At 49.5% G+C, this 15,277-nt stretch overlaps 1 protein-coding gene across 1 annotated transcript in view; it reads right to left on the bottom strand.

The window, feature by feature from the left end:
- The window catches only part of Ntn1 (netrin 1), a 182,090-nt gene extending 174,733 nt beyond the window's left edge, over window positions 1-7,357 (bottom strand). The window contains exons 1-2 of the mRNA XM_075992105.1: window positions 7,225-7,357; window positions 5,714-6,795 (exon numbers count right to left, since the gene is read on the bottom strand). Of these exons, the coding sequence (XP_075848220.1) occupies window positions 5,714-6,731 (1,018 nt within the window). The 5' untranslated portion in view covers window positions 6,732-6,795; window positions 7,225-7,357. The remainder of the gene's footprint in view (window positions 1-5,713; window positions 6,796-7,224) is intronic.
- Between the last annotated feature and the right edge of the window lie 7,920 nt (window positions 7,358-15,277).

Raw genomic sequence — 15,277 nt, 5'->3', positions numbered from 1 at the left:
TGAATCGCAACCCATTGCCTTTCCAATATTTACTCTGGACATAAAGTCTCAAATACTTTTCCGAGGATCTCATTTTTCTCCAGGAGGAGGAGGAGGTCAGAGAGGAGTCTGGGCAGGGCTAAAAGGAGAGCTTGGCAGAGCCTGAAAATGCAGGCCTGCTGGCCCCAGAGTGTTGGCGCTGACTTCTTACCTCCCTTCCCTGCACAGAGCTGGGAGCAGCCTCCTCGCTCACAGGCGCTAATGAGGACCCCAGCTGAGACCTCACTCCAGCTGCCTAGGGCCTAGAGACACCTACAGTGACAGCCTTGTGCTGCTGACTGTCCTAAGGGCATCTAACTGACAAATGAACCACTGCATTCTTCAGCAAACTCCACTCTGCAGCAACACCTTCAGCCACTTTCTAGGTTTGTTTGGTTTTGTTTTTTGTTTTCACTATATTACAGAGAAGCAATAAGATGACCAGACCTGGGGTATAAAGAGAAAAGCTTTCTAAAGAGGATTTTTTTTTTGACTACCAGTTCCACTTCACCTGGACCTTTGAGAACCAGTACAGGCCTAAGACCAGGTCTTGGCCACATGTGGGCATGGTAACACTCAAGTGGTGGCATCCCAGCTATCTGGGAGGCTGGAACAGGGAAATCCAAAGTACAGGGCCATGGTGCTGCAGAGATGGCTCAGTGGTTAAGAGCACTTGTTCTTGCAGAGGTCATGGGTTTGATTCCCAGCACCCATATGGTCCAAAAGCATCTGTAAACATGCAGGCATGACACTCCTAGACACAAAAATAAATACAACATTTAAAAAATTGTTTGTTTGTTTGGTTGGTTTGGTTTTAAGTTTAAGGTCAACTTGGGCAAATTAACAAGTCTGTATCTAAATAAGAAAGGAAGGGAGGGAAGGAGGGAGGGAGGGAAGGAGGGAGGGAGGGAGGGAGGGAGGGAGGGAAGGAGGGAGGAAGGGAGGGAAGGCCAGACATTGTGGCGGATGCCTTTCTCGGAGCTTAGAAAGCAGAAGCAGGCAGATCTCTGAGTTAGAGACCAGCCTGGTCTATGAAGTCAGTTCCAGGGCAGCAAAAGCTACAAAGATGGTCCCTGTCAAAAACAAAAACACAACACCAATAAATTAGGGCCAGCCAAGACATGGCTAAGAGAGTAGAGGAGCCTGCCACCTATCCTGATAATCTTGAAGGAAAACAAAACAAAACAGGAAACACATAGTGGAAAGAGAATAAACTCAGCTAGCTGTTCCCTGACCGCCACCCAAACAAGCTGAGAGACACAGCTTGGTGATGAGGCGCTTACCGAGCATGCACCAAGACATGGGTTCAATCAATTCAAACAAACAAACAAACAAAAAATTGAAGAGGGGGGTGAAAAAGACCCTCTTCAATTATAATTTTCCCTGCTTACACCGTGCCTACCAGTGATGACAGAGAAATCATCTGCAACTTCATGTTTCAGTATGCACTAATATAGTATAATAACAGTATGGTAGACTACAAGCCAGCATACGTAAGGATACTACCTCTCCTTCTAGCAAGAAGTAACAGGTTGCTCCACCTTTCGCCCTGTGTGTAAACAGCACCCATGCATCCATCCTTTCAGTCATCCCGCCAGCCATTCCATGCGGAAGCAGCACAACATGCGTGCAATAAAACGAAGTGTAATCAGGGGGCCGGAGGCCCAGCTTTGCCACCTACCAGCTCTGGGCTTTGAGTAAACCATGCCGTGTCTCCAGGCCATGGTTTCCTCATCTCTAAAATAAGGACAATAATAGTGCCCATTATTCTCAGAGTCGCAACGATTAAATAAGTAAATTAATGCGAGTGCTTGGCAAAGAATAAACCCTCAAGAGTTAATCATCATAATGACAGTAATTATAATAATTACTAGGAGTATTAAAAACATACACTCATTCACAGATAGGTGCCAGGCACTGGACGAGCCAGCAAATATTTTTGGCCTTCTGATATAGCATGGATCTTTAGCGGGGCATTGGATTTTTTTCATGGCAACTCCTCCGATGTAACCTCCTTTGCTTGACGAATGATGAGGGTACCCCCAAGCACCAGGGCTACTTGCAGCATGTGGACTGCACCCCTCCTCAAAGCCATGCCTAAACAATTATGAGCATTATGTGGCAGGTACCCATGACCATAGGAGGCCAGCCCAGCACTGTGCTCATCTTGCAGAGGCGCCTTTTGTGTGGGTTTTAGGTTACAGCTGGGCAATGCAAAGCCATCGGGTGAGTCGCAAAACGAGTTTTCATAATCTCAACCTGTCACAAGCCAAGCAGAGACTCACACTGACATCCCCACAGTAAGATTAAACATCATGCTTCAGCAGGCACTAAATACTGACACAGCTCCCACGTCAGGGGGACAATGATTAAAACTGATGTCAGTAACTTATGAAACACAATATGGTCTTCAGATGCTCTTTTGAATGGAAAAAAAGAGGAGGAAGGGGGGAAGGGAGGGTCCAGCAATCCAGGTGGTTTAAAACTGTTCACGCATTTTTCCCTCCGATGTAGACCCCTCCCACACACAATGCAAGGGTGCTTCTTCACACACTCGACGTAAATGCACATGTGTATTAAAGCATGTGAACGCCACTGATACATATGGTCGGAAGAAAGTATTTGGTTATTCCGCTGAGAGCTGTCCAAGATGTAAGGGCATACGTAGTATTCTCTTTCATATTACTTCAAGAGCTCTTTCTGTCCAGAAGAAATCCAAAATTGTATTTAAAACACTGGCCTCTCAACAGTTCCCATTTGCTCTGCAGAGAAACTTGCCTTGAAGCCATACTGAAATGAAAGCTCGACCTAAGAAAACACATGAGCTGTAGTCAGTGCTTAGGAATCTCTCAGTGCCTGGGCCTCGAGGAGGATATTCAGTAGTCTATATTCTTGGGGAGTTTGTTGAGGGGGGGATGGAGGCTAATCTAGAGAATGGTCCTGCTTAGGCCTATTATAAATCATATCTTATTATTTCTTAAAGAAGAACCAGAATAGCATGGTGATGGTGCTTGATTTTTTTTTTAATTAAAAAAAAAAACCTGTAATCCTTTGCCTTAGCTGTAAACAGTCTAGCAGTCTGGTCAGCTTCACTTCACATGTCAACAGTGTGACATTCACAGAACGGGGCTATGTTGGGGCGCATCTCAGTTGCCGAAGGTATAGGTTAGTATCTAAAGGATTTATTAATGCTTCTCCTAGCACAGCGCCTTCAGGATCTCAGAGCACCTGTCAAATACTAACTCACTCACATCTCCAGCACAGGGCCTTTCCATAAAAAGCTGGGCCTCTCGCTGTAAATCACCCCTAAATTGTCCTTGTTGGCTTTCCTTCTAACGGAGTGACGGAAAAATCGCTAAGACTTCAATTAAGATTTTATGGGAACTTCAATTTGATGTCCCCGTCCCAGCTACAAGGTATCAGAACATCTCTTCGGAAAGGAAGCTGTAAATAACTTCGACAGAGCTGAGTTAGCTTGACTTTTATGAAATGACTGAATAATTGGCACGATTCAAAGATACTTTAACTACGAAGAATTAAAATAACTTCAGTAAAATCCTGAAGAAATATTGTTAGCCGATCATTTGTCATGTAGATTATGTACTTACTAGGCCTAATTAAACTTTTTGAACAAAAACCACTTGCTAATTACATTAGTTAATATGTTGATTGCTCAACTTGGCGCAAAAAAAAGGAGGGGGGGTCAATCCAATTTGTGCGTAGTTAGTGCTTTGTTAGAAAGACAAAAATCCTAAACTGGAGAGATTATTTCATGTCTAAGACTATCATTATAACAAATAACAGGTTGTGTCTTCGCAGCCTAAGTGACAGGGATAGATGGGAGTGAGGCGTGACCAACACCAAGGACAGGAGGAACCTTCAAGCTAGCAATATTTTTGTCACAAATCCGTATTATTCAGCTCAATGTATGCACTCAGGTCTGTCCAATTAAACCCCGCTGGGGGCCATAACAGCCATCGTTCATATGCACATACAAACTAAAAGTGATAGCAAAACCCTGGGAATCCCTTTAAATGCCAATAAAGGGGTTTTCAACACAAAAGGAAGAAAAGAAAAGAGGAGAGGCAAAGAGGAGAAGAGATGGGGAAAACTAACATTTCCCAGGGACCCGAACAGATCAAAGGCATTTTATTCCCCAAGACCACTAAGTCTGGGGCGACTGCTTTACAGACGCCTGAAAAGTCCCACACTGGAAGCTAGTTCTTCTGTCTCTTGAAGGTTAGGGGATGTTCAATTAGGTCCGCAAAAGCTGGAACACGCTGCCTTTTTAAATGGGAGGCCCTGCAAAGCAACAGGAGGCGCGGGCGTCTGCAGACCAGGGTTCCTGCCTGGGCCTCTGTGCACCGACCCTCCGAGACATGTTTTCCATTCGCCTGCTCAAAAGTCTGCATCCACAGTCATGAGGCACCAACTATTCGACAACAACATGACACAATTAATCAGAACCAGACTTCAAAACGTGTGTTTGTGGGGACCAGCTAGCTCTGCAATGTGCCTCCGACGGCGAAGCGATTGAAGAGCCTTGCACTGGCTCTCTGGGGTTGGGAGGGAGAGGGGGGATAAATCTGTATGTTCACAAAAGATGCTCACCAAATGGCACATTACGGACTAGATGATTTTCATAAATGATTTAGACATTTACATCTAAAACTGAAAAAGTCCTCTCCCCCACCCCCTTCTCTCTGGAAAAACTGATGCCTGGGAGTTTCTGCAGCAACAAAGTTGTAGAATTCAGAAGTTGAGCACACCCTTTCTTAGCTTCCTTTCTGACCCGGGCTTATTCACCAGCACCGGGTTTGTCAGATTTCTCTTTCAGGAATTGAAACTCCATTAAAAATCGAGACGAAGGGTCCTTAGTTAATTCAAAACTGTTCAATTTCACCAAACCCCGGAGCTAACAAAAAAAAAATCTGGTAGACTTCTTTTTTTGGATCAGGATTGAATTAGTTTAAAATAGTTACTGAGGTCTCCTTTGTAATCTGTAGATAGTAATTAATTGAAATCACATCACTCTCTTTTTGCTAACACGAACGCGCTATTCAAAAGAGGAGGGGGAGAAAGAAAGAAAAAAAGAAAAAGATCAAACCATAAAAGATAAATGCAGAGTGCAAAAGTGACATTTGCTGAGTACCCAACTGGTCCCAAGCTGCAAAGAGTTCTTTGCCATCTCCCAAGGGATTCGTGATTGTAGCTCTGGAACGTCCCTGGTCCCCAACCGCGCGCCCAGCTGCAGCCTTAGAAAGGGGGGGTGGGGCGGAGGTGAACCCCAGGCTCTGAGCAAACTGAGAGGAAGGCAGTGAACGTGTTTCCGTTTGGATCTGAGATTAGGAAGACCTGTCGGCAAATTTTCTCCAAACCACTCCCTCCACCCCCGACCTCCGGTGGCAGTCCACTAGCGGCTTCTTGGTTTCAAAATAGGTACGAGGATGCATACCCGGGCATTCAGACCGGGTGCTGCCGGATCAGGCATATCGCTCTGCCTGACCACAGTTCTCCCAGGTCCCACCCGTCTCGAAACGCGGGTCCCACAACAATTGTAACGTTCCCGCAATCCACAATCCCGAGATGCTCGAACGCTTGGCGTCCGCGCTCCGAAAAACCCACCGCTGCGAGGTCCAGGAGCCCCTGCCCGCGTCTCCACCCACCGCCCGCGGCGCCGCGGCGCCCCACTCACCCACGCACTCGTTGGCCTCGCGGGCCGTGGCGCGCTGCCAAGGCCGGTCATAGTGGAAGGGTTTGCAACGGTCGCATTCGGGGCCGGCTGTGTTGTGCCTGCAGTCACACACCAGACTGTCGTCTCGGTCGCGCACGCAACGCGCCGCGTGGCCGTTGCACTTGCAGCGGCCGCCAACCTGCAGGTCAGACACTGCATAGAAATAGGAGTCGCGCGCCAGCTCCGAGTCATCTTCGTTCTCGTCGCCAAACGTGTGCAGGCGGCTGAAGGCCACGCGGATGTCGGTGGCCGTGACCCAGTCCTGCAGCACCGGTGAATTGTCGAAGTCGTGCGCCGAGGGCCGCCCGTCCAGCGTGCTGAAGGCGATCAGGCCGCCGGAGAGCGGGCGCATGTCGGTGTGTGAGTCGGTGCACACGGCCTCCTGCTCGTTCTGCTTGGTGATGGGCGCGCGGTGCGGCCGGTTGTACATCTTTCGGCACTGAGTGGAATAGAACTGGAAGGGCACCCACGTGCGCCCATAGTCCATGGACTTGTAGATGGCCATGGACTCCGGCCGCGGCGAGCAGAACTGAAGGCTCACGTAGGTCACCTCAAACTTCTTGCCGAGAGACAGCGTGAGCGTCACGTTGTGCGGGAATTGCAGGTAGTTCTCGGACTGCCAGCACGTCAGGTTGTGCGGGTTGTTGAGGTCGGTGAGAAAGGCAGGTGGATGCGCTTTCTTGGGGTCGGACGAGTTGCAGAGGTGGCACGAGCGCAGCCGCTCCTCGCCCCGCTCGCTCACCACGCAGTAGCGCGCCGGGGGGCGGCCGCAGGTGCTGGACACGCGCACGTCCTTACCAAAGGCCGCGTTGACAAAGTCCGGGATGCAGCGGCGCGGGTGGCCGTTCTCATCCGAGCAGGGATCGGGCTGCGCCGCCTGGCCGGCAAACATGCTGAGCCCGGGCCCGCCGCGCACCGCGCCCACCAGGCACGCCACCGCCGCCAGCGCCGCCAGCGCCTCCCACACAGCGCGCATCATGCCGTGGCCAGCTTGCCCCGGCCCCGCTGCGCCGAGGAGTCGGTCCGCCCGCCGCACCAGGCGCCTGCGGAGAGAGGGGAGCAGCGCTCAACCAACAGGCAACCAGCCTGCCCTGCGCCCTACAGCCCTCGACAGAGTGGCGGGCGACTGCCCGGCTCCCCGGGGCACAGACCCCGGACCTGCCCGCTTCGCTCCTCCGAAGTCCCGGGAGCCGGCGATCGCGGGGGGCCTCTAAGCCTATACAGCCCGCTCCCCTTCCTCCCTTCTTCCGCGGCCTCCCCATAGCTTCGCCACCAACCGAGGGGCATGCCCGCGCCCGTCTGCCCATCCGCGGCCATGCCCGCCTTGCCCCCTAAATCTCTTGGGCTCAGCAGGGCTCCAGGTCCCCCAATCCCGCAGGCTAGCGTCCCTTTCATCCCACCACCTCGGGTCTTTCTCAAATGCCCCCTCCCCAGTCGCGTCCCCAGTAGGGACTCCGCGTAGGGGACTTTACCTCTAAGTGATGGCAAAAGAGAAAGAAAAGTTTGCCTGGCCCCGGCCGGGGAGCCCGCGCGCCGGACGGCAGAGAGCCTCTCGCTGGCTGCTAGCAGGCTCGTCCTGTCTCAGCGCGGGCTTGCCAGCTCCATGCCCAGCGCGGCCGCCGCTGCCCCAGCCCCGGCCCCGGCCGCCACCGCCGCCGCCTCTTCCTCCCGAGTGACTACGCGGCCGCCCGGCTCCCGCCGCGGTCGGAGTGCTGCCCTGCCCGCGCCCGGGGCGCACACACACACTCAGGCTCGCTGGCGCGCACTCACACACGCACGCACGCCCCCGAAGGCTCCGCCGCCGCCGCCGCCGCTGCAGCCGCCACAAGCGCTGGGAGTGGGGGGCGGAGGGGAGCGCGGGGGCGGGGCCGCCGGGCGGGGCGCCGGCCAATAACGTCGGCAAGCTGCCGCCCGCTCGCGAGCAAAGTTTTAACCCCGGGAAAGAAGAAAGTTAAAGCCAACCGGCCCGGGATGCTCCAGAGGGCGAGAGCGAGCGGGTGGGAACCTGGGAGCCCGAGAAAGAACACCAGAGACAAAGAGAAAGCGAGAGGAGCGCCCGGGGAAACCCCGGAGAGGGGGCAGGGCCCGCGCGCACCCTGTGGGGGTGGGGTGGGGGCGAGGACGGCTTTCTCCCTCCGAGTCCCAGCCAAACACATCTGTGTTTGTTTTCTTTTCTGCGCTGAGGTCCGGCCTTCCTCTAACCCAGCCTGGTGGCCCGGGTGGCACCGCGCACAGGGCCGTGCCCCTATGGTCACTCAGCCCAAGAGGCGTGCGGAAGGGGGAACAGGAAGGGGACGTGAACTCTACCTGCTCTTTACTCCTGCCCCGAGGCCCTAGGGTATGGTGACAAGGGGCAATGCCTAAACCTCCCAGAGTTGGCACTGCCTTAGGCCCGTCTGTAAAGAATGAAATTTCCTTTCAGGCCTGGAAGCTGTGGTGGACTCGAGGCTAAGGGCCAAGAAGCTGGAACGCACCTGGCTGGTGGGCCTACTCAGGTCTGTCAGTCCTCCCGAGGTCCCCTGAAGCTGATTTCTTGGCACTTCCTTGCTGCTGTTTTTTAAGGTGTCCCTATGGAGATTCCCATAATAGGTTTGTAGAATGACAATTGACTCCATTATTCAGCTGAGGACGGTGAGGTCTAGGGGTTAGGGATAACTTGCCCCAAGTCTCCAGGCTAGTAAAAATCAAATCTGGATACAGTAACCTGGGCTCATACTGAGACGATGGTGTTCTCTTATAGGTAGTCATTTAAGCTACTCCGGAGTCTGAGGCTTGAGGATTACTTAAGCCCATGGGTTCAAGGCCAGCCTGGGCAATACACCCCATCTCAAAGAATACTGAGCTTTCTCTTCACTTTTGTCAAATGTATAATCTCACCCAATTACATTCTCATGAGTTGTCCTCGGGCCACCCAGCCTCTGGCCTTAGTCTCTGTCACCTTAACAAAAGGACTGTGGACAAGAATGGTAACCTTTGACCGTCTTGCAGCCACAGCCAAAGAGTTCAGGGGTGAGAATCTACAGGACTGTGCCTTTGAAACATGGTTACTGTTATTTCTCTTTGAAAATGTGTGATCCAGTAACAGACCTGGATGGAAAGCTCCGACCCTGGTTCTGACCGAGGCGTTCTTGCTCCTGCCTTAACTCTTCATTTTGTTACTGTTACTGTTACAGACTCTGAGAATCTAAGAAAGCCCCTCAGGGCTGGGCTGGCCCAGCTCATTTTCCTTGGATGAAGGTCTCCTGGTCTTCCTGAGAGCTGGCCACCCACGCCAGATCTTCCACAGAGGGGAGCTAGCCACAGCCCAAGGAAATAAATCCATGTCATCGTGGGGACAGCCTGGACTCACCCCGAGTCTCTGGGGTTGTGTTTAGCTTTGCCTGCTTGTGTCGTTTACCACTTTGGAGTGTTTATTTATGCCTTGCCTTGTGGTAGAAAAGACTGCAGGTGACTTACAAGGGTACTTAAAACTTGGCAAAATAACATAAATTCGGAATGAAGTGAAAGGGAACAAAAGAAATGCCTAACCCTAGTGGACTTTGAAATCCCAGTGGTGTGCTGGAAGGTGACAGAGCATTGGGAGAACACAATTTGGAGCCAGAGTGCCTGGGTCCAACTACTGCCTCTGCTTTGTGGCCCTGGCAAGTCTTTGTATCTTTCTCAGTCTTGGCTGTCTCACCTATAAAGGGGGAATACCCATTATCTCGATCTCATAGGAACATGGGCATCAAATAAGTTGACACACAGGAATATTACAATTTGTAATACATATGCATACATAGTGTAATTAATTACACAACACACAAACTGTCACATTAAATATAAAGATGTAAATACACCTAAAACCATATAACTTGCTGGTAGAGTGCTTGCCTAGCATGCAGAAGGCTCTTGACTCACTTGTTAATACTGCAACTAGGCGAGTATATCAATATGTATACAGAAAGCCAGCCATGTAGTAGACAAAGAGATAGGAAGTATCCGTATTAAATTGCTGAAGCTACACAGAAATTTTTAATTATTTCAAGAAGATTTAATTATTTGGAAAGAATTTCATGACACTGGAAAAGAAAATTGGAAAAACTGGCATAATATAGTGTCATTTCTGCTTTTAAAACGTGTCTATAAGAATACATTGTTAGTAGTAGTTACGTCCTAAAAGGGAAGAGGTCAGTGATTGTGATTTTGACTTATCTTTGCTGATACAGTCTCAATTTTCTATAATACAATAGGAAGGAAAACTAGGAAGGAAAAAAGCAAAGGAAAGACAAAGTAGACATGGGAATAATGCCAAAAGGCACCCTGGGATGGTCTATTTGCCTCCTGCGGGTGGACAACCAATTTGTTCCTAAGCTTTCCTGCGGCCAAAATGAAAAGGAGACCATGTCCCTTACACAATTCCCAGTGTCCATGAGATAAAAACAGATCTATTGCTCAAGAGAATTACAACTCTTCTTGGTACTAAAATCAGACAGGGGTTTCTCCTGGGGGGCCTCATAAAGAGGACCCAGTGTGAGGTAACGAGCAAGCATCCCCATGATCACAACAGTGAGTTAGTTCCACCGGGCAGGCGCTGTGATCAGCCCTCCATATAAGAGGACGGCATCACAGCAGACCAAGTCAGGAAAACACATCCTGTCAAAAGGGGGATCTTGGAGTAGCTAAAGGACAGGACTGCAGACTGTTCGCCATGCTGCTTCTGCTGAGAGCTTTCAGTGGGGCTTATGTGACAAGCTTGAGAGACAGTGAGTTTAAAAGTGCCCTCCCTGGCTTGTGGTTTTTCTGCACTGCTAGCCGAGCTTAGACCGTTGAGCTTCAGCAGGGGCTGGAGAGCCAGCACGTTCCACTTTTATTATGGTCACTTAAGGTTTAACTTGATCTCCTTTAGTTTTCCTGTTAGGCAGGATACTCTTCTGGAATATGCTAAAACTTCTCTACCTCCATTCAAAATCCATCTTTTCACCACTTTTACATTTGGTCTATTTTGACTCTGCCCGGCAACCCAAGTCTCACCTGTCTGTCTCTTTGGAGTTTGGAAATGAGCCTCTTTCTCTCCTCTCTCTCTCTCTCTCTCTCTCTCTCTCTCTCTCTCTCTCTCTCTCTCTCTCTCTTCTAGGCAAATTAGTCCCATTTTTCTCTTCTGGTGATTTTTATGGAACTTGGGTTTGTGAGCAGCCTGCAGCCTCTCCCACTGAGTGCACTCTACAGTTGCCTGTGCCCCTTCCTGAAGCATGCTGCCTTCTGAGGAGACAAATGAACAAAACAGATGTCCAAGTGTTTCTTCTCAAAGTGGGGGTTATAAATACACCCCATGAAGGCATGTCGGTCTCTGAACAGCAGGATCCAGGGTACAAATGAGTTCAAAACAACAGTAGAGCTCTTGGGTGAGAAAGCAAATTCCCAGGTGTTTCTGCAAGGAATGCATTAGGAGGGAGGAGCCACCATTCTGGGCTTACAACCCTCCCGTACCTGCAAAGCTCAAGGACAAAGCATGCTGGGGGAGAGGGGATGTGATAACTTAGGAGTAGTCTGAAAAGAAGAATCCGGGGACTCAGGTGTCCTGAGGAGCAAGAGTGTTTCAAAGGAAAGAGGGGTGATCACCGCCACAGGCCTTTGAGGTCAAGATAAGATCTGAAGGGCGAAAGCCATTGGTGACCTTGACAGGCCCTGGCCTAGAGTGGTGGGGACACAAGCCAGTCTGCCTTAGGTTGTGGAGTGAAAGCGAGGTGAGAAAGTAGAGATAACAAGTGCAGACAGCTTCCAGTAAGTGCGCTGACAAGCGGTAGGACAGAAAGCAGGGCCTAGCAGGAAGGTGACACCAAGGAGGGCAGGCCCCCGCTTTCCTTTGTTTGTAAGATAAGGCTATTTGAACGTGCCTTCTGTGATAGGAAGGAGCCAGCAAGAGAGAGAGAGAGGTGGCAATGTGATCAGTCAGGTGGCCTAAAAGCGTCCCAGGTTTCAATGAAATAGGAAGTGGTACATTCAGCTGAGAGTGGGGGAAGGGCCGTTAAGGGCACCGAAGCTGCACAGGTCCTTGTTCCCTGAGATAAAGACAATGCTTGCTGGGAAGAATAAAGGCCCGACTGAGCTTGAAGATCATTTGCAAGGAAGACGGTATATAATAGTGCCTGCTGTCGTGGGACACCCATGTAAATGCAGGACCTCTACGGCCTTGTAAAGTCTCTAAAGACAGCTGTGCTGTACAATAATTTGACCGGGAACCATATGCAGTTAATTCTATTGCAGCATCAAGAAATTCAAACCAATGACATTGAAAGCAATTGCTTGGTTATCCCTGCTTTGGACAATGCTGCTAAGGTGCGATTTCTATCCTCTCTGAAACTTCTTATGGACTGAGATAGTGAGAAAATTCGGGAAGACCAAAGAATTATGGTGAGAGGTTACTGAGGAGGCTCTGACCCCAAACTAGATGCCAGAGATCAGGACTCCACAGGTGGAAGGGATGACAAGGCCCAGGAGGACCAGTGGAGGGGGAGAGGTCCCTGTAAGGAACAATGCCTTCAAGACAAGGAGGCAAGGTGCTGTTTGTGTTGTTATCTGGTGTTGACTCTCTCCCGGCCTCAGGCTGAGGGAGTCTCTCATCCATCTCAGTGTCTCAAAGCAGGGAAGGAGTGGAACAGCTTAGAGGGCTGAGGGGAGCTGTAGGAAGCAGAGCAGCCTTGTGATGCTAGTCTGAATGAAACAGAAGTCTTTGGGGTTTGTTCCCGCTGTTGCTTTAATAAAGATGAAAGGATTACAATAATATCTATATAGACCATTGCTCATTTTAAGATAATTTCTTGGAACACTTTATTTTTTATCTACTTTAATTTAGCATCTATTGTCAATACACTTTTATTTTAAAGAGCTATATAATAATTGCTTTATACTTTTCAGGCCAGATGGTTCGTTGCAGTTATTCATCAATGTGTTGACTTGCCATACAAAAGCAATCATAGGTAGAATATAAACTAATGGGTATGACTATGTCTGAATCAAACTTTATGGATACAATAAATAAATAAAACAGAGATGGAAGAGCTGTGGGTGGACTGGAGGGGGTAGCAGGTCCTGTCTTGTGCATCAGACATATGTAGTATGGGTCAGAAAGAGCATTGCAGGGGAGTGGGGATCCCCAGGGAGGGTGGGCTATGTGGCAGCATGAGGTGAGAAGAGCAGTCAATGAGGAGGACAAAGATTCAGAGGAAGGAGTACCCGAGAGTTGGGGCCCAGAGGCCAGGGCCAAGAGCTTGGGAGGAAGAGGACAGAGACCTGGGGGAAGGGAGAAGGGTGGTCTCCATCTCATAAATAACGAAGAGCTCTGCCTTATGTATTTATCCATTTACCTTAGTTTTCTTTCAGCATTTGAGATAGGACCCAGGGTCTTACTCATGCTAAGTAGCTGCTCTACTACTGAGCTATACATCCTAGCACACAGGTCTTACTGTTTTGGTTTTTTGAGACAAAGTCTCACCATATAGCTCAGGCTGGCCTTGAACTTGAGATCCTCCTGCCTCAGCCTTCCAAGTACTGGGATGACAGGTATGTGCCACTACTGACTGAGTTTTACTTCTGAAACCGAGCATGTGCTGTGCCTGCTGGAGGCATAGTCCTCTTGTGATCCAGCAGGCAGTCACGAGCTTGTCATCTTCCTAAGACTGAGTTAGGATTTCATATCTCTATTTTACAGGGAGATCATTAACCCATCGCTGGTAAGAAGAACAGATGTGGGAATTAAAATAGCTTTATGGGGGACTGGAGAGAAGTTAGTGGTTAAAAGCACTAGATATTCTTCCAAAGAACCCAGATTCAATTCCCAGCACCCACATGATAGCAGAGCCAACTCCCTCTCCTGAACTCTGTGAGCACCAGACACTCAACAGGGCACATGGATGGACATGTAAGCAAACCCCTCGTAAACATAAAATAAAACCAGTAAACGTTAACTTTTTAAAAAGTCTGATGCCAGAGTTCAGAGATCTTAGCACCTACGGCCAGGGCAGCTTGGCAAAGCTCAGTCCTTGGAGAGAAGGGAGGAGCTTGAAGTCTGCCAGAGTGTAAACCTTGGCCTGGATCCGCTGCACTTCTGAGCACCTCTCCGCTACAGTTAAGACCTCCAGGACTTGGTTCCCAGGACCCCAACGTGGAATAAAAACTGTAACCAGAGGTGACATACAGGTATATGGCCTCCCCCAATGGATCGTGTCCCCTTGAGAAACAGAAAGAAGTTGGCTTAGGCTAAGCCTTGATTCCTGTTCACCTCTTACACTTGGTATGACTTTAAACAAGTTACTGTACCATTGGAGAATTGCTTTAGCCATTATAAAATGGAAGTAACCACACCCATTTTATAAGTCTGCTATAGGTATTTGAAAAGAGTGGTGGTTCCATATATGATGGGCTTTTGTTTGGTGTGTACGTGTGTGCGTGTGTGTGTGTGCGTGTGTGTGTAGATCTAATGTAGGAACTCACACATGCTAGGATAGTTCTGAACCACTGAGCTGCCTCCCAAGCCCCAGCCTGTTTTGTTTTTAATAATTACAATCCTCAGATCTACTTGCCAGATCTCTCAGCCTGGAAGAATTGGAGGTGTTTTTTCATTTGGAGCCATCTAGAGTCTGGCTCACCAGACTGGCTGCATGGAGACTGGCAGGTGCCTGGAGGGTTCTGGAAAGGAAGTTAGAATGTAAGGAGCAGGCCTGTCCGATGTTCAGGGTTTCTAGAGATTACTCCTTTGCTCGGGTTGGGTCCTTTATCTGCATCTTCAGGTCAGGTCTCCCCTGGTGCAGGCTTCTTGGTTGAGGATTCCTGAGTTGAGTTGCTCCTGGCCATCAGTACAAACCCCAAATCCACCCGGTCCTTTCATCTCCCAGGGCTCTTTGAAGGAGGGAAAATGCAAGTGGATAAGAGAACCCAGCAGACGTAATTTATTTTCATTTGCAAAAACACTTTTTGACAACATCCCACCCTAAGTACTCCTAAAATAAAGAAACTGGGTCACAGTGGGGGAGGCTTTGTCATGGATGGAAGATCCTCCCCGAGGAAGGAAACAAAGGGTGTAAATAAAAGGATGGATCTCCGGGTGGAGAAACTTGTGGGGGGCCCTTGAGCTGGGATTCCACTCATTAACATTTATAACGGAAGGAACAAGAGGATGCCCTGACTCAAACTTGCTAGCTTAGAGAGGACTCTGGAGTGATGTCACCTCAGAGAGGATGCCTAGAAAAACATTTTCTGTGGGTGGACACAAGAACACAGCAGGTAGGAAGAATTTGAGAGAGAATGGAAGGTTATTAGCTAAGACTGGAAAAGTATCTATTCCTTCAAGACCCAATTCAAACTCCTCAATAACAGACCTCACCAAGGTGCCTGTTGGCATAATTACTCCCTGAGCAGCATGGCCCGGCCCTCTCCCCACGTCTCTGACCCATGGCCTCTAAATACCAGGTGGTGCCCTCCACACACATCTACATACATACTACATGGCTGCTTCTATTTATCAATTGCCCCTAGAGAAGCCACTCC

This window comes from Microtus pennsylvanicus, chromosome 11, assembly GCF_037038515.1.
Source record: "Microtus pennsylvanicus isolate mMicPen1 chromosome 11, mMicPen1.hap1, whole genome shotgun sequence".
NCBI lineage: Eukaryota > Metazoa > Chordata > Mammalia > Rodentia > Cricetidae > Microtus > Microtus pennsylvanicus.
The sequence above is the reverse complement of the archived record's forward strand: the minus strand, read 5'-3'. Positions and strand labels throughout refer to the sequence as shown.